Source organism: Carassius gibelio, chromosome A15 (genome assembly GCF_023724105.1).
Source record: "Carassius gibelio isolate Cgi1373 ecotype wild population from Czech Republic chromosome A15, carGib1.2-hapl.c, whole genome shotgun sequence".
Taxonomy (NCBI): Eukaryota; Metazoa; Chordata; class Actinopteri; order Cypriniformes; family Cyprinidae; genus Carassius; species Carassius gibelio.
In genome coordinates, this window is record NC_068385.1 from 7,678,740 (window position 1) to 7,704,479 (window position 25,740).

Below are 25,740 nucleotides of genomic sequence, written 5' to 3' on the forward strand. Positions count from 1 at the left end.
ATGATCATATGACACGAGTCACATGACATGCCAGTGAGCGCGCGCAGATGAAATAATGCTATCATCACACCAACAAATACACATTTATCATGCAAACAAGGCGCGTTTGATTCTATCACACACAATAATGAACTCTTAAGACAAGCTCAATCACATACACTGACCAAAGAAATTTAAACCCATTCATCATATGGACAAATATAGGCTACATATAATCTAGTCATGCACACACATTTACAGTGACACAATTACTCAACAAAAACTTATATTGAAGTCAGAAATCATGTTACAGAGCTTATGTGTTGTCTTGAATTTAAATTCTAATGATGTTTTCAACAAATATGTCTCCAAAGTAGCATATTTCTGCATTAGAAACATGAAAACCCTTGGAGACAGATCTTTAGTTAAGTGAAATTTTGCAGTCATGACATTTAAAACCTGAGTCACACACTTCTGACAGATTCTAAAGTATTCTGTGGGTTTTTATAACAGCTTTATCAGCAAAACAACACAAGGACGTGCCACGGAGAACTTACTCATTTCACTTCTGACTTATTTTAAGCATTTGAGGTTAACGGTTTTTAGGCCTGCAAATACAAGATTCAGCTATTTGTTAAACGTTTGCTCTTTAAGGTCTTCAGTGTGTTTCAATAGCACAAACATTGTGTAGCATTGCATCAGTTGCTCACCAGTGGATCCTCTGCAGTGAATGGGTGCCGTCAGAATGAGAGTCCAAACAATTGATAAAAACATCACAATAATCCACAAGTAATCCACACCAATCTAGTCCATCAATTAATCCCATGTAAACGAAAAGTTGCGTGTTTGTAAGAAACAAATCCATCAAGATTTACTTCAAACCATTGCCAAAATATGATTTTATAATCCATAATGACACTTCCTCCAGTGTGTGGAGTGGATTACTTGTGGATTATTGTGATGTTTTTATCAGCTGTTTGGACTCTCATTCTGACGGCACCCATTCACTGCAGAGCATCCATTGCTGAGACACTGATGCAATGCTACATTTCTCCAAATCTGATGAAGAAACAAACTCATCCTGATCATGGATGACCTGAGGATGAGCACATTGTCCAGAAATGTACAATTTTATGTGAACTATTAACCAGTATATATAACCAGTCACAAACTTGTCAAGCTTGCCTCATTAAATATTCATGTGCCCTGAACAGTTCATGCAAGTTTCAGCACCTAGTTGAAAAACAGTGTAGGAAAACCCAACTGATTTTCAGTATGAACATGTAATTGCTAGGCAGCAGTATGTAGCTTCTGCAAACACACACACTAAATCATTAAGACTTTAAGCAACATAACACACATTTTGACCTTTGGGAACAGTAATGTGACCCGCTGCTGTACGAATGAAAACTTCCTCGCCCCATTAATGGTTTAAACAGCTAATGATGCAGTAAGCAACAAAATATATGGAGCCAACAAACACTGCCTACATTATTTTCCCTAAATGCTATTGGCTGATTAAATTTAGAGCCGTTTAAGACAGAAAAGGCCATCTGATGTCCCCCTCTGAGCTCAGATGTCTCTTCAACTGAACGAACAAGCTGGTGCATTTAAAGAGCCTCATTAACCAATCAGAACGGAGCGGGTGGGGGAAGACAAAGAGGAGCAATTACCACAGCGACAATGATTCACACACTCCATCCTAACAGCCCAGAATAGACAGTGCTGAATGCTGAAATGCACAGGAATTAGTCACTGGGGCTATTTAGATGTACAGCACTGCCAGAGGTGTGTGTGTGTGTGTGTGTGTGTTAGGAAGACAGAAGGAAGTGAGAGTTTGCGTGTGTCCACTTTAAAACAGCTGTTTTACTTGGAGTCCTGGTGCGGCACCAGGGTTTGGTCTGCCAGAATTGTTTTGAATCATTGGCGTACTGCTGACACTAATGAGAAGATGATTTCAGGGCAGTTTCCTGTCGCTGTTACGCTTCTGAAGTGGGAATAGTAAAGGAGAGATTGCAGAGCACTAGCATACTGCACTGCATACTGCTTCGAATTTATACAATATTAAAGAACCATTTTCTTAATCTTTAGAACTTTTTTTCTGCAATAAAGAACATAGAAGATGGATGTTAAAGGTTCCATCAATGCAAAAAACAAAAAACAGCAACATTATTTTTAAAGGTGTATTATGCAACATTGTTGTCATATGACTTCATTATCTTACTCATTTAGGTTATTTATCATTTTTCAACATCTTAATCCTTGGCAGACAGACCAAATAATGACATGAAATAGATTATTAAATATTATAGTATAATATCATTGATACTTGTAATCATAAGTTATACATTTTTATTGTTAATTCTCATAATCACTAGTATAAAATAAAATTAAATCATAAGTATTTGTCCGCAGTGTACATACTGTATACTGCAGAAACTGTAGTATGATAGCATGTATTTGCTATCATTATTGTTCAGGGATGCTCTGCTGTTACAGATGAGCACACAGTACAAGTAAACTGACACCAGGAAACAGGAAGCAGCCTTTAAGACAAGACAAATGTAACAGCATTACATGATATGCTCATGTGGAGGGGCTTGTCTGTGAGGGCTCTTGAAATTGACAGCTCTCTGTGTGTGTGTGTGTGTGTGCCTAAAGTGGTCTCATATGTGATTAGTGTAATCACCACACATATTCATGGTGTGTGTGTGTGTGTCTTTGAATGACATGATCTCGGGGTCTTGAATTCAGACGTGTTGCTGTTCATTGCTCTCGCCCACACGTAATTACATAAGCTCGCCATCTGCTGTCACTCCACTACACATGCATCTTACCCCAACTCAGACTACTTCTATAGTATGCAGTATGCATTATTAGTATAAAACTATCCTTTACGCATAAAGTACTCTGTATGCATTTGACAATATGTGTACTGAACAATCAAAGACAGAGACTTGTGAAATTGTAAAATTGATATTAAGTCTGAATTGTGAGAGAAAGTCTTTCAATTCTGAGAAGATAATCTGGAATTGTGAGATATAAACTCGCAATTGTGAGAAAATGTAAGAAATGTGAGAGTAAAAAGTCACATTTAACTTTTTTATTCTTTGTAAAACCAAAAAAATAAAGAAACCAAAAAAAAAACTGTTGCAATTGAGAGAATTGCAATAAAAAAAATATATATATCACAATTGTAATTTTCTCTTAGAATTGCAAGAAAGAAATCATGACTGTGATAAATAAACAAGAAATCAGAATTGTGAGATAAAAAGTTGCATTACCTTTTTTTATTGCATGGAGGAAACAGACTTCCATAGAGACTACTACACAGGAAAAACATGGTGTAGAAAAAGATTAACTTATTGTAAAATTCACATACAATTACAATAAAACAGCAGCGTGTTGAATTAAATGTGAAAAATTGAAGTAAATGTTCTAAAATATTACTAAAATGTGCTTTACAACTTAAAAAAATAGAAAAACAAAACATTTTTACACTGTATTTCTAGTGACCAGAAAGCAGTAACTATAATTTTTAACATCTCTGTCTAGACTATTTGGTCAGACTGCCAAAGTAAAAAAAAAAAAAATGCAAAGAACTGTATTTATGAATCAATGCTTAATCAATGTAATGAGGTCATGTGACCTAAATACTGCAATGTTTATTTTTACATATACAGTATATACTGTGCCGTCTTGTATTTTGAACATACTGTAACCATTTTTGCTTTGCATGTTCAGTGACTCACATGACTTTGCCGTGTGTGTGTGTGTGTGTGTGTGTATGTAGTGCTGATAAATGAGCTCAGAAGTGAAACACTGCTGGTCTGCTGCTTAATGATCTGGGCTGGTGAAATAAAGGTCTCATGCTGGGCGAGACTATAAACTAGAGTTGCTGAGATACGATCTCCATCCTATCCGTGAGTGAGAAAAAATAAAAAGCTCCAGGGGAAAGAGTTCATGCAGCAGGTTTGCAGCACAGTGCTTTGAGGAAAAGATTCTTTAAAATTACAAATAAATTGGTAGTTAAAATCTCTTGTGCATCACCTGATCTAGAAAGGATGGTTCACTTGTACAACCAATGACAGACCGATGGAGCACAAATGCAATTTTTATGCGCATTTTGGGATATCGTATTAAAAAAACTAAAATAAAATGCTGCATGTAAAGTCCAAGATGTTAAAAATGTGCATAAAAAAACATATGTGCGCAACTGAGTCGGATACATTTTTATCCAAATAAAAAATGTGCATAAACTACAATGGAAACTTGTGTACAGAATAGATTCCGCAATGAAGTCATGTGACAAAACTCTTACTGCAGCAAATTAACTTTTTCTTAATGAAACATGGCTAGTTTGGTTTCCATTTGTGTTTTCAATTCATTTTATTCTGCCCAAAGCCAAGCAGATTTAGTCTTCCATCTAAAGGTCTGTCCAGTAGCATATGTGAATTATATCTGTTTTTATAAAGCACAAATCCATTAACAGTGTTAAATCTTTTTGAATGGCTGCAGGCGATGGCCTTCGTGTCAACACAGGATCAATCCTCCTCCACAGAGAGAGATTTTTCAAATATTGTCCACAGCTTTCTCTCTGCATTTTAGCTTACTTATGTATTTCATGAATGCTTCAGATTTATCAAGTAACAAGGGCACAGAGTGGGAAAAAAAACTATATACGCAACATGAGCAAAGAGGAGTCTGGGTTTTTTAAGATGCCAAGCGTGTTTGATGCTCCGAGTCTTTAAAAGAGAATGAAAACTGGATAATGGAAACTTCCGCCCACTTCTACACAAGCCGTGTGTGCATGTGTGCGGGTGAGAGCAAGACATTTGTTTGAGTGATGGAAAATAATACTGACGCACTTTCATTCATATGTTCATCAGTCTGTCGGCGCTTCAGAGTTTGAGTATTTTTCTGCAGAATTGAAACTATTCTTACCCAAATTGTCGAATGCAATTCAATGCACAATTTACGTAAGAATGGATGCATGAACAATTCGCACACAAATTCATTCTGCTTGTGTGTGATGAATGAGGCTCATTGTGGAGGCTGTTGGCTATGAGCTCTGAAATGGGAAATACAATAACAGACATTATTCAGCAGCATCATATTAAACCAGTCAGCCAATAATAACGGATTAAGCTGAAGCAGATTCACATTTGGTAACTTATGCTGATCCATATAAAGTGGAATATCTCTGACTTTGGTCCATAAGATAGAAGATGATGTGTAAATAAACAAAACGGCAATGCACTGTAGGTGATTTACTATTTTACACATTCTTTGATTATCTTATAATATCGGAACGTTTCCTTATTGAGGTTTATTTGCCTTAATGTGACCGTTAACCAACATTATAGTAGCTCAAACAGTAGAGTCAGGGTCATGGGTTTGATTCCCATGGGAATGCATATTAATATATATGACTTGAATACACTGTAAGTAGCTTTGTTGTTTTGGATAAAAAGCATTTGCCAAATGTATAAATGTATATAACTGTGCACCATACATTCTTTCCCAGCTGTTTACCTTCACAGACATAACCAACTCTGTTTTTATAACTTATGAATATTTGACAATTTAAGTGCAATAAGACATGAAAGAGAACTTAATTTAGTACTTAATTTAGTGTGACAACTGCTTTCTGTGTGCTCAGAAAACCATATACATATACTGTATCTGTAATTTATACCATATATAAGTTTAAACGGATATTGATTTAAAAATGCATGATTTCAGCGCAATATATGTGATAATCAAAACCTTAAAAAAATACAAATGTTTTGTTTTGGAAGTGTATTTGAGGAAGGAGCTGTAAAGGCTCCACCCTATTCTGGAAAAGGGGGCGGGGAGCAGCAGCTAATTTGCATTTAAAGAGACAGACATGTTTCTGCTTCAACTCAAAATGGCCATTTTCTAAATTATATAATGAATTATTGTGGAGTATTTTGAGCTGAAACTTCACAAACACTTTCTGGGGACACCTGAGACTTATATTACATCTTGTAAAAAAAGGGGCATAGTATGTCCCCCTTAAAAAAAATTATGTCAACATGTGTGTGTGTGTGTGTGAGTGATTGAGTTGCCTCAACAAAGTAATTCATTCTCAAAGATGGGTGGATTTATTCCATGTTTTTAATAATGACTGAAAAGATTTCATACCACACCACAACGGTTTCCATGTCAAGAAAATGGAAAATGTTTTTATACAGCCGTAAGCATTTTCTCACATTTTTATTTTCCCCACAAAACTGCAAGAAACTGGAATATCAACAAATGTTAACAAAAGTCATCTGCAGTACCACGTCAATGATGATCAACATCCTACAGAATCTCTACATCAGAGAATCAGCAAACACAAGTCCCAATATATATAGCTATAGATATAGATATAACAAAAATAGAACCGATCACTTGAGAGTAAAGAATTATACACAAAGAGATGTTAGCACTTGAGATGGAGTCACAGAGTTGGTTTCGTCCTTCGGCTACAAACTTGTGTGAGACATTCAGAACAGATATGTTCTGTAGCCCAAATGCTCAATGATTGCATTTCACCACTAATAAAAGATCCCATGTACTCCAGCAAGCATGATAATGTAGCAAAATGTAAACATCAATGTGAGTCTACTATAGGCAGCAACATTGACATTCCACCCAGAGCTCCTACAAATGCACCAAATGTATCTGTCATGTTCATAAACCCACTTAATGAAGAGCCCGCAAACAGAAATAGAGAAAAAGGAGAGATCGCCTTCCAGGGGCAGATTTATTAATATTTCACAGGATCTTTCAAGCATCATGTTTTTGATCTCGCGAATGAAATTTAAGCCTTTCCTGACAAACCGCAGCTGTTTCCTAATGTACTGCAATAAATCTGAATAATCTCTCCGGCTGTTCCTGTGTACCTGTAGCAAAAACACTAAAGCTTATTACCAAATGACATGCATGTTATAGATCATCTGGAAATCACACAGATAAATGATTCAATATATGACCCTGATATATATTAGAAAAGTAAACAAAGAGAAAGGATGAATTACATTGACCACAGTATTTTCTCTGAGGAAATAGCCATTTAGCAAAACTGTGTGATGAGATTTTAAAAGCATATTCCTTCGATCATCTTGATGTTTGATACATAGAAAACACAATTGCACTTTCTATTACATTAGCAGTCCATTAATTAAACATTGTTCTAACCAGGCACAACGTGACAAGTTTCCTACGACAAACAGTTGTGGGCTCACACTGATCTGCTGCACAATCGCAGAAGGTATTTTTTCCTAGAATACTGAGTTTAGATCTCGCAATTCTGACTTTATTGTCAGAATACTGAGTTTAGATCTCACAATTCTGACTTTACTGTTGGAATACTGAGTTTAGATCTCACAATTCTGACTTTACTGTTGGAATACTGAGTTTAGATCTCACAATTCTGTCTTTACTGTTGGAATACTGAGTTTAGATCTTGCAATTCTGACTTTATTGGTTTACTGAGTTTAGATATCACAATTCTGACTTTACTGTTGGAATACTGAGTTTAGATCTCGCAATTCTGACTTTATTGGTGTACTGAGTTTAGATCTTGCAATTCTGACTTTACTGTTGGAATACTGAGTTTAGATCTCACAATTCTGACTTTATTGGTTTACTGAGTTTAGATATCACAATTCTGACTTTACTGTCGGAATACTGAGTTTAGATCTCACAATTCTGACTTTATTGGTGTACTGAGTTTAGATCTCGCAATTCTGACTTATGGTTGGAATACTGAGTTTAGATCTCACAATTCTGACTTTATTGGTGTACTGAGTTTAGATCTTGCAATTCTGACTTTACTGTTGGAATACTGAGTTTAGATCTCACAATTCTGACTTTATTGGTTTACTGAGTTTAGATATCACAATTCTGACTTTACTGTCGGAATACTGAGTTTAGATCTCACAATTCTGACTTTATTGGTGTACTGAGTTTAGATCTCGCAATTCTGACTTTACTGTTGGAATACTGAGTTTAGATCTCGCAATTCTGACTTAATTGGTGTACTGAGTTTAGATCTCGCAATTCTGACTTTATTGGTTTACTGAGTTTAGATATCACAATTCTGACTTTACTGTCGGAATACTGAGTTTAGATCTCGCAATTCTGACTTCATTGGTTTACTGAGTTTAGATCTCGCAATTCTGACTTTACTGTTGGAATACTGAGTTTACATCTCGCAATTCTGACTTTATTGTCGGAATTCTGAGTTTACATCTCGCAATTCTGACTTTATTGTAGGAATACAGAGTTTAGATCTCGCAATTCTGACTTTGTTGAAATAACAGAGTTTAGATCTCGCAATTCTGACTTTGTTTACTGAGTTTAGATCACACAATTCTGACTTTACTGTCAGAATACCGAGTTTACATCTCGCAATTCTGACTTTATTGTTGGAATTCTGAGTTTAAATCTCGCAATTCTGACTTTATTGTAGGAATACTGAATTTAGATCTCACAATTCTGACTTTATTGTCGGAATTCTGAGTTTAAATCTCGCAATTATGACTATTGTAGGAATACTGAGTTTAGATCTCGCAATTCTGACTTTATTGTCGGAATTCTGGGTTTACATCTCACAATTATGATTTTGTTTCTCAGACTTCTGAGTTTACATCTTGTAATTATGATCTTCTTGTTGAAATTCTGAGTTTATATCTCAGATTTCTGAGTTTTCATCTCAGAATTTAGTTTTTAGATCTCTTGTTTCCACCATAGAATTCTGTAATTTTTTTCTTAGAATTGTGAGTTTGTCTTTATCTGACAGTTCTGAGATTATACCAAACAATGATGAAAGTCTGAATAGTGAGCTATCAACAAAGAACTGTGAGAAAAAATATTTTATTGTGTTGTGCCTGGTTAGGAGGCTGTCTACACTGGAAGTGACCGACATGATTTATCATCATATACTACTTCTTATAATGATAGTATTGCTACAACAATAGTCAACTGGATTTTATGTAATTGTAGGTACTTATGTAAACAACAAACAAAATTCATAAAACAGTGTTAATTTTAAATGCACAATATTTTGAAACAGAATTTTATGTCAGGTTAATGGGGGTTATAAAGTGTGCAGATTTCAGTGTAGACCGATTTGATTTTAATGCCAGCAATCTAGTTTTGATGCTTTTCTGATCTAGAAGCAGCCTAAATTCCCGAAATAGGATGCAAGAGTAGTTCTCATTCACAGAAAGAAGTTTCAGAATGATTAAAAAACTTGATGTGGCACAAATATCGCCTAAAGCCGATGTGCTTTGTATATGCGTATGGTTTGTATTGCTTTGAGTCCCAAAGTCTGGTATATTTATAATATATATTTATAATATATAAAAAGAATACTCATCACCATAAAAACTATTCATATCATTATGTTACGAAAAACACACATTTCGTCCCATCACCCTCCCCTCCCCCCTTTGGCACTAAAAGCTCTATTAAGATAAATATTACTTGTAAATCTCACTTTTTTGTTTTTCATATAATTGCTTAACACTTGAATAGCCTCACATTCATCTAAGCACGTTCTGTACACAAGGGAATGATACAAAAAAGACATCTTTAGACTCGTAAAATCTTCTGGTATTCCATCCTTGTGTAATCCATGTAAGATTACTGCTATTGTTCAGGTTTGAGGATAAATCACTGTTAAAACTTTACTAGACTTGTTGCTCTGCGCATGCCCTTGATATTTACACAATCAATAGGAACGATAAATCAAAATGAATAGAATAGCTTCATGGTGAACTCATAACTCATATTCTTTATGATTGAAAACCTAATAGAGAGAACAATAGAACAACGAGAGAATGATAGAACCATAGAACGAAAGAGATAGATAGATAGATAGATAGATAGATAGATAGATAGATAGATAGATAGATAGATAGATAGATAGATAGATAGATAGATAGAGGTTCAGGAAAATAAACTTTTTTTCACATCTTTAAGATTACATAAAAAGCCCTATAATTTAATTAAGGACAACATGAAACGCCATGTGCAGCCAATTATACTTCTGTAATGGCATTATTTGTAGATCATTTCAGAGGTGGAGCAAGTTATTTCTCTTTGGAATAACATATTAATTGTTTAAAATAACACCAGGAATGTGTATTAAGAAAGTAAACAGTGCATTTTCGTTCCATGTTGACTGGACCAAAATGTTGTTCACTGAGTGATTTGATTCGATTCAGTTTAATGATGAACCACAGTGAACTAGTTTGTTAGGGGTGATGGGACTTCTTCCACTATCATGTAATTACTATGGTTTTCTTAGAGTGTCATGGTATTACCATCATCTGGTACCATCATTGTATCATGGTACCACAATGATTTGGGAAGGAGATTGGTAACAATAAAAATAAATAAATAAATAAATAACATTCAGATGAATCTCATGAAGTCATGTTCAGGTTACATTTCAAAACCCACATTTGCAAATAAATCTATAAAATCGACTATTTATTATAAATCAATAAACCTTCAAATAAAATAAAATATAGCATATTTTAATATAATTGTAGTTTTCATGTATTTTTTTTAATATTGACCCAATATAAAAATTAAAATAATATAATAATAATAAAGATAAAAAATTAATACAATAAAAAATAACAAATTGTCCTAAAATAATTTTTGTTTTTGCTATATGCATATATGCATATATTCATTTATTTATTTATGAATGAATGAATGAATGAATGAATGATATATAACCTTGACAGCTTCCATGAGATTCACCAATATATTAGTTCCTGAAAAAGGCAGGTAGAAAAATGGGAAGAAACTGGAAGAACAAGGTGAAAAGAGAGAATAAGGAGAAAATCATGGACAATGACTGATGTGTCTGACTATCGGTCTGTTTGCTCTCTCACGCTGTCCTGTAGTACATCAAACAAAGCACTTTGTTCAAAGATTGCGTTTAAATCTCAGAAAGCATCGGAGACTTCACCTCGCACTCTTCAATTATTACAGCGCACTAGCAGTCGCGTACGAGTGTATAAGCTAAAGATTACTCAACATGTAATTATACAGACTTTTCCCTTTGCTGCCGTGCCTTTTCCCAGCCCTTAATAATCTCATTGTTTGATGATGAACGTAGCAAAATAGCTTGTAATGTCCGTGTATGGGAATGTCCCAGGTTGGGTGTTCGTCCACCTCCGTCCTGTTGGGGGCACAACAACATACTGTAGTCATCATAAAAACAGCACTAATTAGATGAAAGCCATGTTTGTTTAAGGCCACTACCAAAATGGACCAACGGAACGCCACTAGATGAAACGATTAGACACCGTTTTGATTCAACTGCAGGTCTGATGCTGGAGATATTCCTCCACAGGGCCCTGTTTTGCATTGGTCCGAAGGTGAGAACATGTAAACACACACACTCAAGCCATCTCCGCCGGAGTGAATTACGTCATTCTTCCATCTGTCGTCCTCATAACGAAGACGAACTCTGGCTGTAGTGTCGGAGCACCAGGCACTCGTATTTTGGGATGGGTGGAAGAGCGGACATTTCGGTATCAGAAGAGGGAGAACTCGGCGAGCCGCTGCCCGACCCGATGGAGTCCCTGAAGGGGGAGGGCGGAGTCAACGCTAGCAGTTCCTCAAGTTCCTGCTGATTGGGCGGCGACTCCAGAGCTGAGGACACGCCCCCTTTTAGCTCCTTCCCACTTGTCGTGGGCGAGGTTTTGAGTCGTGATGAACCAGAAAGTGGGCAGGGAGGGGTGGGGCGACCCACGTTAGACTCCACCGGAGGGAGCGGCTGGATCTCAGCGTAGGTCGTCATGGTTGTCGGCATGGAAATCTCTCGGGACAGGCGGTAGGGCGGAGCGGAGCAGGGCTCCACAGATTGAGCATGTGCGGACGCGCTGGTGGACAAACCCACAGGGCTCCCTGGAGGAGAGTTGGAGAGCATCATGCTATTGAGCTCGCTGATGTTAGCAGTGAAGCGGTTCACCACGCAGCTAATCTGCTCCATCAAAGAGCCCTGTGACGCACTTCCACCATTGCTGCCCCGGTGTGGAGGCTGACACATGTACGTAGAGACGCTCATGACCTGGGAGTTGGTGGCGCCAGCGCTCTGTGATAAAGCGATGCTTGCTCTCTGGGTCACAGTGCTGATCGGTGAGGGTGTGTGGGGCCGGTAGCTAATGGGGTAGCGCTCCTCCACTTCGGTGACCTCGTAGAGCATCTTGTTGTTACTGTTGTCGGTGTTGATATCGCTGCCTCCGCAGTAGCGTCCCTCAGACGTTTTGGAGAAAGGTTTGATCACGGCCGTCTGGTTGCTTTCACGCTTCTTAATGTGGAAGGAGAGACGCTGCCACAGGTGGCCACCTTTGGAACTGCACTCATTCTGGGCCCACGTCACCGACTTCCCATTAGAGCTGAAACAGCATTTAAAATAATACATTCAGTTAAAATGATTGCAAAATTACTCCAGTGCAAATAACATCACTATTTCTGTTCATATCTAAATCCAGGTTTGCTGTGCTTGTTTGTAAAGCTTCACAAATTGTCCAAACATGTACATAATAATAATAATAATAATTAACACAAATATTACACAAAAATTTTACATTCACTGTAAAATAAAAAAGTATCTATCTATCTATCTATCAGGGCACAACATTTTTGGGGAAAAAAATCATAATTGTGATTTTTTTTTTTTTTTTATAAAAATTGCGATCATGGTTTAAAACACAGTTTTAAAAAAGCTCCAAGCATGCTGTGCTTCATTCACAAATAATAATAATAATAATAATAATAATAATAATAATAAAAATGATGTTAAAAAAGCATAAATAACAATAATAATAGTAATAGTAATAACTATTATCATTATAAAAATATGAACCAAAACAGGAACTATTCAAATATTTCCCTGCAAATTAAAAGAAAAAGTATTTAAGAAAGATTTTACAGTAATTTTTTTTATTAAGCATACAAATGTAAAATGACTAAACTAATACTTATGGTTCTATTTATCTATGCATTATGTAGCATATGTTAACACAGATATTTTGTGGCAGTGTGAGCAGAAACACTGAATACATTCATTCCTATAATCACAGGTCGTCTAAGGTAAACACTCTCTTTTTATGGATGTCAATAACTTAACAGGTCCATCATTACCACACAAAAAGATGTGCATTCAATGTTATGACAACAACAGAGCGACAGAACCGAAGCATAAAACCTGAAATTTTAACACTATGTATTTCGTGCTATGAATGCATGGAAGTTTCCTTAAAGAAATGCAAATCTAGACTCTCAGAAAAAAGGTACAAAAGCTGTCACTAGAGGCAGTATCCTTTCAAAAGATACACCTTTGTACCTTATTTACCCCTAAAGGATGTTTATTAGTAAAAGGTATCTTTTGAAAACTATTGGTGCACAATTCAACACACCTGAGTGTCTCTCCCGACGATCCTCGTCTCTTCCATAGATTGACCAGACTGCTGGACCGGCTGGCCGCGGATGATGATTTTCCATCTCCCACATGCATGCGCACCACTGTTGACGTAGTAAACGCACTGCGGACGTTCCTCTCTGGTTTAGCCAGGATAATGTAAACCTTCGGAACGAACATGCAGCCGAGAGCCACAGTGGCGCTCAGGCTGACGGAGAAGCACATGGTGATGGTCTTGTAGTTCGAGCCGAAGTAAATGGGCACGAAGGCCAGCCAGATGATGCAGGTGGTGTACATGGTAAAAGCGATGTACTTCGCTTCATTAAAATTGGCGGGAACGTTGCGCGTCTTGAAGGCGTAGAAGGTGCAGCTCATGATGAGGAGGCCGTTGTAGCCCAGTGGCGCCACTACGCCTAAGTTGGTGGTGTTGCAGATGAGGTTGACCTCGCGGATGGAGGGATAGTCGTGGATGACGTCAGGAGGCTCCATCATGAAGAGAGCCACGATGATGCCCAGCTGCAAGAGGATCAGCAGGAAGGCGATTACCAGCTGGGCGCAGGCGCTCATGAAGCGAGGCTTCTTGGTGCAGATTTTCTTCTTGCTGCCGGCCAGGATCCGAGCGATGCGATTGGTCTTGGTGACGAGGGCCGAGTAGCTCATAGCGGGCGATAACCCGATGCCCAGCCGCTGCAGGTAGCAGTAGATGACATGAGGTTTGGCGATAAGACAGAAGGTGCACAGGTAGCCCAGACAGATGCCTGCCAGAATGATGTAGCACAGCTCGCGACTGGACGACTTCACCACCGGAGTGTCACGGTAAATAATGAAGACAGAGGTGACGAAGAACGTGGCCATCAGGCCCAAGCAGGAGAAGACCACGGCTGCGATGGGCTCAGGGTCACCCCACCTCAAATACTTCACTGGGATGGGGTCACATCCTGAAACAATGGAAGAAAAAGGATTTAATATTTTTAAATATATAAATATACAGGCTGTGCAAAAGTCTTAGGCCACTAGAATTTTCACCAACCAAAAATGGTTTTAAGTCAGTTATTTCTATATTTTGCTGTAGTGTGTCAGTAGGAAATATGTTTAAAAAAATGTTTTAAAGTTTTTGTTATAATCAGTAAAATAAATGTGAAATTACTTACATTTTCTAAAATGTTAAGGATTTAAAAAAAAAAAAAATTAATAGAGACAGCACTTAAAATGAGCAATTTCTATTGGACAAAATATAAATTTTAGAAAGCATATTTTAAAAATGTTATTGTAAAAAAACAGACTTTACAAATAAACAGAAAATTGATATGCAATATAAATATTTTCTAAAATCGTATATATTATATAATACTGTATTTTATATATAGATATATATGTAACATTTAATAAGCATATTTTATACCTTTAAGAAATTGTTTTATAGAGACTTTTTATAAAACTTATAAAATTATTTCTAGTAAATAAAATATTTTATAAAACAAAAATATTTGCTTATTTTTATAGTACATAAACACTAAAAACGTAAATAGAATATTTATCTTGTGACATCGTAACAATCTATATAAATATTTACTATAAAAATTTTATACTCTTAAAAATTATGCCCTGGAAATGGAAAAAGTATTTATTAACTATTATCAGTTGAGTGTGGCGAAAAAATAGCAATATAATGGAAGAGGGTGTTGCAGTGTACAGTACTTGATAATATTGGCTGTATGATTCTTTCTTTCTATCTGATTGTATAAATATGCGTTAATAAAATGTGTGGGCTGATCACAGAGACAGATTTGATCATTTCAGCTCAGACGGTTCTGATGCTGTTAACCTTTTAACTCAATGAGTGTGTGTATTCGCTTTTCCCTGAAATGATTTATTGAAATGCATTTGCTTTCTTCAGCACACATCTCTCTCTTTATTTCCTTCTCTTTCTATTATTGGCAATTTAAGAGAGATGCAATCATGCACTTTGCAAATAACTTGTTTTGGTCGTGATTGGAGATCTGACACTCCATGAAATGTTAGATTTGTATTTGAGTATCGGTGTGTGGCCGGAGCTCCAGCACTTTACAGAATTAGATTTACTAAACTGGACATGAATAGAGACGGATAAAACATGGCAGTGAACGCAGGAGAATCGGGGTCAGATGCATCTGTGTCATCTTTCTGATCTTTACGCTGCAGTCTTTATCCGTCAGTGGGTTGATGTGTTTGTGGACTCACCAGTGAGGTCATCGGTGGGCCATGATCCAAGCTCACACGCGCGACACGTGTACTCATCAAAAACAAACTCGTTCTCCTTACAGGGAGTGCATGTCCAACAGCAGCTGACCTCTCCTTTACGGATCACCTGCGGATGAGATAATCACATCAGGATAGAAAACAGATTCTCAGCTGCAGGGTTGTGACACAGAAAGGTGGCAGTGAGGAAAAACACTAAATGTTAGTAAATTTATGTTTTTATGTCAGTTTATGCTTTGGAGTCAATAAAAACACTTACTGTAAAAAAACAACAACTAAAAATCTTTATAATGTAAAAAAATATATATAACTTATAATATTCTACTTATAATATTTTAGAAAAATAGTGTTTATTAACTAAAATGTTTTTTTTTTTCTAAAATATTATAAATATTATATAAATTATATTATATTGCATAATTTTAATTGAAATATTAAATATTTAAATAAATATATTAAATAAATATAAAGCAAATATAAACATTAGATTTTATTTATATCATGTTCTAACTTAATTTTATAAACGTATTTTTATTCGTTGGTTTCGCCTATGATTCACTAGATGATAACAGTACACTAACTGTAAATGTTTGCACAAAAAACCTTTCCTTATAATATTTTAAATATCTAACTAATAATATTCTACTTATACTATTTTAGAAAACTTTTAACTTTTGCAGTGTTTATTTACTCAAATGTGTTCTTTTCTAAAATATTATATAAATTATACTATATTGCATAATTTTAATTAAAAGATTAAATAATTCAGAAGAAAATACATTAAATAAATATAAAGCAAACATAAAATTGTATTATCATGTTCTGCCTATGATTCACAATTGTGATGCTCCAGGTAATGGTAAAGTGGATAAATTGTGTATATAAATATTATATTATATAATACTATAAAAATCAGAGGAAATTGTTTCATTATAATATAAAAAATATATAACTTATAATATTTTAGAAAATCAAAATATAATTTTTTTGTAGTATATACATGTGTAGTAAATATAAATATTACATTTACTTTTAGAATGTTTATTTACTTTTAAATTAGCTTTTTAATATTGTAAGTATATTGTAAATAATACTGCATTGTATAATATTGTAAATTACATTATATTGGATAAAATTAATGAAAATATTAATAATATTAAAAAAAACTATTTTATGTTTTATATTATTTTTAAACTTCTTTTGTTGTTGACATGAAACAAAAGCAACAAAAAGTGGTTCTTAACTAGTTTTACTCTGGACATCAATGGGTGCACTGAATTACACCAGTGTCAACATTTATGGGTTGTACAAAAGGCCCTAAAAAACAATGAATAAAACTGCACATGATAAAGAAAAGATTCCAGATCCAGATTACATGAAATAAAGGTCCAAGTGCAACAAACATGACTGGAAAAACTGGAATGCATGATGCATTAAACCATCAAAATTCATTTAGACATCAAAGAGCCATGCTTTTAATTTTACAGTCACCACTTGATGCCACTGTAAAATGTGCCCTGAAGCCAAACCAGTTGAATCTGTTGGATTTTACTTGTTACTCCAGTATATTTATCAACAAAAACACAATTATTAACCATTAACATTAATCACTACACAACACTATTGGGGTAAATAAGCAGCTGGCTGTCTCCTGACCTTGATTTGACCTTTATCGCAGGGTTCACTGCACACTGATTTAATAATGTCGTCTTTGTTGGGCCAGATCTCGTCGTCATTGATCTGCAGTCCGCTGTTGTCCCAGCTCCCCACGTTCGTGTAGTCGAAGTAATCTTTCCCCATCTTCTTAAAGTTCATGATCACGTAACTATGAACACAGTTAGTAGCATCGATTGAGTGCACTGAAATGAAGATGAATGGAAATGAAGGATGGATTCATCAGTCTAATGATGCATTGATCCATTCATTGACTAAGTGACTGTTTGATTGATTGGCAGATTGATTATCTTATTTATTGGATTAGATTGGATTGGTCTGGTACCTCCCAGGTGAATCTCCGTTCTCGTCAAAATAAATGTGTTCCCCGGACACTCCAGAGAAGTTGGTCTTCATGAGGAACTCCAGGAGCTTTGCACCATCGATGGGCCACATGGCATCACACAATCCCACCATACCGGGACACAGAGCTTTCTGCATGTTGTGGAGGCCGTAGGCCATGCTATAGATGGCATTAATCACGAACCCCATCTTGGTGTCCTGCGCGTACTGCTGACGCAGAGAATCCCGCTCTGAGAGAGAAGGAGGAGGAGGAAATTGGGGTTAATGATTGGGATGGATGATATTCACAGCGTTAACCTACTTGACACAAGCTGATTTGTTCATGTTGCTTACGCAGCCAATGAGCAGCTTGCTGCTTTAAATTTAGACGGCTTCCTGAAACCCTCCACTTTCCCCAGCTCCACCTGTATAGATCTGCTAAGGGTTATAATATGCTACTTGTGCACCGAATCGGCGAATGTATTGGCAGTAGCTACTTGATTTACAGCAACAGCAAAAAACTAACAGGGCTCGAAACTTTTGGTCGCATAATTTGCGTGACCCCCAGTGTTGGGAATGTTACTTTAAAAAAGTAATTAGTTATAGTTACTCACTACTTGTTCCAAAAAGTAACTTGAGTTAGTAACTGAATTACTCTATAATAAAATTAACTCGTTACCAGGGAAAGTAACTATTTGTGTTACTGTAAAAAAAAAAAAAAAAAAAAAAGTTGCTACATATCAGAGATTTTGTACTTTTTTTTTTTGCAGTTTTCACAAGTCAGTTAAAATGAGTAGAACAGACAGGTACATAACTTTCAATATTTATTGCAAGTATTATCTTTGTAAGAAAAGTGTTTTTGGCCACTAGCTTTGTAGATGCGTGTCACACATTACATGTACACATTACATGCACGTTCTTGCATTTGACCACAATGAATTTGAAGTAGTATTTATATCTTCACCTTGAAAATGCCAACTTTCATCGGATTGCTCCTGACTCGCCATCTCTGCTGCGAATCTCTGTGTAGCTGTTGCGTGTGTGTGTGTGTGTGTGTGTGTGTGTGTGTGTGTGTTTGGCGCCACTGGCATAGCCGCGTGTGCAGGCATGTGTGTTAAAACACTGGCTCTGATTGGCTACCATGAAACACATGACTCTGCCTTAGCCAATCACAACTGCTTATCTCGTCATTAACCCACCTCCACACTCACTGTGTGAGCCAGGGGTCCGTTCGGATTGCATAGTTTATTAAATCAATGCATAGTAACGCACCGCATTTAACGTTCAGTAACGTTACCGGCATTAGTTAGATTACCGCGTTACTGAAAAAATAACGTTGTTACCTAACGCCGTTCTTTTAAACCTCGTTATTCCAAACACTGGTGACCCCAAAATACATTTGGGAGCATTTGTGCGAGTTTGGTATATTAATAAAAAATAATATCCCCAAATTACAAATGCCATATATATATATATTCATTCAAATTGTTTCGCAACGTTATTATTTTATAACTTGGATAAGTGATTCATTCCATCAAATAGATTCGACTGTTCTTGAAAAGGCTAAATGTTTGTGTATTAGACTGTGTTTGTGATTATGAACTGCGCAGCAAATTTTATTTCATGTAGAAATGTCTGATCCTCTCGGCACGCACTGATTGAAATGTTCAGTTTTGAACCGACATTAAAGCAACATCTCTGTCCAAACTGTTGCTCTCTGTTTGTCTGCTCATGCGGGTTTATGAGCAAACAGTTCTGATTCCTGTTTCAGAGGTTGTTCTTTGTTCAGTTTTTTTTTTTTTTATAATGGTATCATTTGAAAAAGTTTCTTTGAACTCAAGCAGAAGCTCAGATGAATGGAGCCAATGAAAGACAGCGAGACTAATGGAAGGTGTGATATCTGAAGAAGAAGTCTGGATGAAAGAACGCAATCATGTTTCTGTCTGCGAGAGAGAGAGAGAGGATTTGCTTTTCTTTGACTACTGTTCTTCTTCTCAAATGGCTAAACGTCATCGAGGGAGCACATGAGGACACAAATGGAGACTTCAGACAGGTTAATTTGAATTGTTTTAGCGCTGTGGTCACTTACTCCCGCAGGTGCGGTTGTATTTGTTGTTCTCCTGCGGGTGTCCCTTCAGCCGGCAGTGGAAGCGGTGCTGCCAGAACTCAGGGAACCAGGGGTTTCTCAGGTTGTTTTCGGGACGTAGTTTCAGGTAATAATCATCAAACCATTTCACGTCTGGGGACTGCAGCTTTATGGTGATCCCACCGGCGGCCTCGCGCACGTAGCCATCTGTGACGTCGTAGCGGTCCGCCCAGCCGTCACTGAGAAGGAGAGAACCAGTCAGTGTGCAAAGTCATGACATCACATGCATCCTTTTTAGAGAACCACAGCATGCATTGCAACAAGATCAGTGGGAAAAATTTATCCAAGATGACAAATAAAATAAAAAATGTTAATCATTATACATTATATGAATGTGTATAACGACAAACAAAAAGTAAAACAAATATCAAATATAATAACTCCAAAGCTAACATATATATTTTTTAAATATACAAAATTAATTGTTAACGTTAATTTTGAAAATAAATCTAATATATATTATTATAATATACATAAGTGTATGATCCAAAACTATAAAAAATAATAATAATAATAATAATAATATAAAATAAATAAACAGCATAAAATACATCAATATTAATAATAATAATTTCATTAATGATAAAGACATAGAAATATATAGAATTAATTATGTTATTATTAATTTCTAATAATGCAACAATTTCAGTGGGAAACATCCGTTCAACATGACAGATAAAGAGAAAAATGTTGATTATCAATGCACTTAAAAATTATTCATTCAAACGAAACTAAAAAAGACATTTTCTTGTATATTTTCATATATATATATATAATTTATATGCTTATTAACAACTTGATAACAGCATTTCAAGTTAGTCACTTGTGAGATTACATAAAATTAAGGGTGTTGCCTTAGAAGGTGGTTCCCTATGTAGGCAGCAGACAGCAAGGCTATGTTTTGGAACTGAGCCTCTCTCTCTCTCTCTCTCTCTCTCTCTCTCTCTGTGTGTGTGTGTGTGTGTGTGTGTGTGTGTGTGTGTGTGTGTGATTTTGGCAGCATCAGGCTGAAACATTCGGTTCAGCAGCGTGAAGCCTTCCCGTAACGTACACGGATACATTTGGACAAATTAAATAGTTTTGATACAAAGTAGATACAAATTGCCAATTAAATGAACACCCGCACACAAATGACTCATTATTTTTCTCTGCCTGCACTGCCAGTTTCCCCAGTAACCATGACAACTAGAGGCATATTTTTAAAAGACTGATAATTGTTCATGTGAAAATCTCACATGCATCTGTATGTAAGTGTATGTGTGTGTGTGTGTGTGTGTGTGTGTGTGAAAGACTGAATCATACAGATCATACACCACTGAATCATTTCTATGATAACTATTCACTAAATTACACATTAAGACTAGAAGTGATTTATGAGTTTATATGTTATATACAATGTCAAAGTTGCACACATTTAATAATTAAGAGATTGTGAATGTATGATTTTGTAGCCAAATCCTAATGAACTTAAAACAAATATAATATATTTCAAAGTTAATTAAAAATAAAATAAAATGTATTTTATTTTTTCATAAAAATAATAATAAAAAAGTAAATAAACATTATTAACATTTTATAACATTAATAATAAACAATTAATCAAGAAAACAAAAACTGACATACATTATTTTGTTTAGAGTATGTCAAATTAATTTATTATTGATATAAAATGATAAAAAATAAACATTAAAAACACCATTTATTTTTTAAAATACAGACATATTATTTTGTTTAAAATATGAATGCATTATTTATTTTATAATAAATTGTATATATAGAAAATCCAAAACGAATTACATTAAAATAATTAAAAATCAAATAAATAAATAAACTAAATTGAATATTACATTATATAATAATATATCATATTAATATTATAATTATATATAATACACCATCATACGGCATTGGATTATTTATTTCACTAAACCACACAAGAAGACTGACACACGAGTGTTGATTTATGAGTTCATATGTTATATACAGTATAACATCAAAGTTGCACATTTGCAAGTTTGTGCATGTATGATTTTAAAGCTTAATCCTAATGGGCTTCAGAACTGCAATGTTCCTCATAGGCAGCATCTCAAGCACCAAGCAAATAGAGTAAGGCAGCTCACTAGGGTTTGTTACAGAGCTTGTGTGTGAATGTGTGTGTGTGTTTGCTAACTCAATTACATCCTTGCCGACAGGTCAGCTGGAGAAATCAACCCAGGGTTAAACTTAATACAAAACACAGACATCAAATCACGTTGCTTCACAACACACACTTCAGTCGGGACAGAGAAGGACAGTCACCTCGGTAATGAAACTAGTGCAAATGAGCACACACACACACACACACACACACACACACTCAGGGTGCAGATGGCATCATTGTGGGCAAACTCATCTGACACCCTGTGTGCTTGTGTGGAGGGACTGATGACCTCACAGCTGGCTGCGACGTGATTGGCTGAGACTGTAGCCATGGCGGCAGCATCGGAGTGGGTGCTTATGGGGGATTCCAAGGAAAATGATACACTGTGTGTTTGTGTGTTAAAGGATCACTGTAATGTTTCAGTATCAGCTTAATCTCTGATGTTTCTCCTAAATTAAATTAGATAAAATAAAATAAAAGAAATGCAAAAAATTCAATTGATGGAATAGCTTTTTTTTAAAATACTTTGGTCTCTGAGGAGAATTGTTCATACTGAGATTTCAGACTTTTGATCACGGACTTAAGTATAAACCTTGAAACCTTTGCAGCTCACCTACGTATATTTAACATGCAAGAGCAATAGAGAGCAATGACACTAGACTGTACTGAGAAATATAATACTGTTAAATTAGCAGCCCTAAAACACTAAAATGAAAACAAAAACTAAGTAAATTAAAACTAGAAAACGGCATACAACTAAACTAAATCTAAGACAAACTGAAAACAAAATAAATACCAAACACAAACTGAATTAAAAACTAAAATAAAAAAGAAATTATGAAAAAGAGATTTTGTTTTTGTTTATTTACAAAATAAAATACTAAAAGTGTAAAACTAAAATAAAAAAATATATAGTAAGAAAACTGTATAAAAATAAAAAACACAAATTAAAAATTAATTAAAAATTAAACTAATAAAAAAAAATACTGGAGTATTTAAAAAAAAAATCTTAAAAGCATGGGATTTGAACAGAAGTCAATTCTTTAAAAAAAAAACTGATCAACTCCCAACATATTACATAGGAAATCCATAAAACAATTAGAAACTGTTTCAGTCAACCAGAGTTTAAAACAGAAGTAAAAGCATTAACAGCCACAGATGCATGCAGATAACAATCTTCTTCAACAATGTGTACAGTGTTCTCCGTTCAGGTCCAACACTATCAACCAGACTTGGCGAGCTCTCAGAGTGTCAATTTGATCATTTCATTTGTCTCTGTGCAGAACTTTAACAAATAAAACAATTTGTACAGACACAAATGAATTAGCCTTTTCTAAATATACAATGCATTGTACTATCCTTAAAATCTAGGAGGATCCTAAGCGAAGGTAAAAGATCATTTTCATTGAGTTGAACAGAACCGTTACAATACAGATGCAGCAAAGTATGCTCAGTGTCTCTCCACTTATTGAGTAACAATGTGATTGCACGAGTGGAGTGTACCTTTAAATGAGAGGCAAAGAGATGAGATTGTTATCCATGTTTGTATCTGTAAACTATTACATGTCTTAAAGTCACTTAATTGGACAACCTAAATTTCTTTCAGTCCATTAAGTTCTGCTCAGTCCCAGTCCACCCAACTGATTCGAAATAATGCATGTCTGCGGTCTCCACACCAGAAACCTCTGTATGAACTGGAATCGAAAAGTTACTCTATTACTCCGGTGGATCAAACCTTGTCCTCCTTCACCCCTCGGCAAATACATTACACTCTGAGGTGTCCCAAAATAAATCAACAAAAAGCACCTGAACCGGTGGAGGATCGACACATGTCAGGCGATAAAGTGGATGAAATCAAATTATGTCCTCTCTAAGACAATCTTGGTGAAATCCACTTCCATTTCGCTATAGACTTTTTACCTTCTCAAGGACATTATCCTAGTTTTTAGTACACTTACACACACAAGTCTTCATTTTATTGATAAAACCAGGAGTAAAACCAAAAGAAACCAGTCTTTGCTATAACTGATCTGAGACGGAGTGAGACGGAGGGCAGCTGACGCCGCTGTCACATCCCAAGGTGAAGGATTAAACAAGCGCTGACCAACAACACAGTTCATCATCCAAACACACGCTCGCCTGGAACAAGTGCTGCATAGCAAAGATAACTGGACCGTGACCGTACACAAACACTAACAGAATGTGTCCGGCCGTCATCAGAGGGGCACAAATGCCATTTCAGTGCCAACTTCCTCTCTTCGCCAAAGCTTTTCTGTCCCCAGAGCCATTACAGCTTCCCACAATGCTCTCTGACAAACCAGAACTGTTATTCGCAGCGGATTATTGACTCCTGAGATGTGTGAACTAATGAATCGCGCACAATAACACCACGGGTGTGTTTAGAAGAATGTAAACAGGGTCGATTCTGAGCTCATGCCGAATGCAGAACGCATTCACTTTGAGCTCGGATCGTTAATCACATCTCCGTCAGGTTTTCCCGAAGGGAGCGAGCTTTAATCTCTTCCTCGTGCTTCTCCATTCAGCTCTGAATCTGAACTTTCCAGCAGCCGAAAACTGAAAATCTCTCAGTCTCTCGGCATCTTCCTGCAGACATCACTGTCTCATCGTCTCCAAGCCCGTCCCCGTGGAGACGAGGAGACAGATCGCCATGGCGATAGAACTATCACTGTTTGATAAATCTGACAGCAACTTTTGGAAGAGACAAGGTCAGTTTTACAGAGAGAAACATTTGCTATTTTTCGACTTCATCTCTCTTTCTCTTATGGAGCGCCTCATACAGGTCACACCTGCACTTTTCTGCATCTGAGAGACTGATTGTTTGTGTGTTTAAAGCTGAGCACAATGTCAGTCTTTATTAATGCATTGGGTGTGTTTGAGCAGGTGTTTAAAAATGAGACGAGCCTCATCAATCAAACTCCCATCACTGCAGAAACATTAATACACACACACACAAACACATATACAAATATTATATATTATATAGTGTTCTCACATTGATATCACCTGAAAATTTAGTAAAATGTAATCGATTTATTAAAATTGAAAGCAATTTACACACACACATACACACACACACACACACACACACACAGTCTATTGCATTGAAAAACAACAAAATCACAGCCAAAAAAAATAAATATCTATATATCTATATCTATATCTATATATCTATATATATACCTATATCTATATATATCTATATATCTATCTATATATATATCTATCTATATATATATATCTATATATCTATATCTATATATATCTATCTATATCTATCTATCTATCTATCTATCTATCTATCTATATATATATATATATATATATATATATATATATATATATATATATATATATATATATATATATATATATATATATATATATATATATATATATATATATATATATATATATATATATATATGTATATGATTAATATTCATATTTTCCATATTATTATACACTTTTAGCCAATGAGATTTCAATGTGGGCGGAGCTACTCTGTATGCCACAACAGAACTAGAAAGAAAGTGATTATGAAACTTTCCCTAATTACTACAGTTATTGCATGTGAAATTACAATAAATTAACCTGGCATCACCTTCCAAAAGTGTACAAATTTTGTTTGTTGGATCAATCATGTTACCAAAGTTTTTTTTGCACTATTAACAATAATTAATAACTAGTATTTTGACCGAAGAAATGCTTACCATGGTATTGGCATTTACATTACATTTACAAGCATTCATCTAGAAGATT

The 25,740-nt window shown here is 35.5% G+C and overlaps 1 protein-coding gene across 1 annotated transcript in view; it reads right to left on the reverse strand.

Moving 5' to 3' along the window:
* Nucleotides 1-10,664: 10,664 nt before the first annotated feature.
* Nucleotides 10,665-25,740, reverse strand: part of grm5b (glutamate receptor, metabotropic 5b) — a 44,966-nt gene continuing 29,890 nt past the window's right edge. Inside the window, exons 4-9 of the mRNA XM_052616537.1 lie at nt 19,764-19,999; nt 17,679-17,925; nt 17,336-17,504; nt 15,662-15,788; nt 13,440-14,379; nt 10,665-12,416 (exon numbers count right to left, since the gene is read on the reverse strand). Coding sequence (XP_052472497.1) covers nt 11,468-12,416; nt 13,440-14,379; nt 15,662-15,788; nt 17,336-17,504; nt 17,679-17,925; nt 19,764-19,999 — 2,668 coding nt within the window. The 3' untranslated portion in view covers nt 10,665-11,467. The remainder of the gene's footprint in view (nt 12,417-13,439; nt 14,380-15,661; nt 15,789-17,335; nt 17,505-17,678; nt 17,926-19,763; nt 20,000-25,740) is intronic.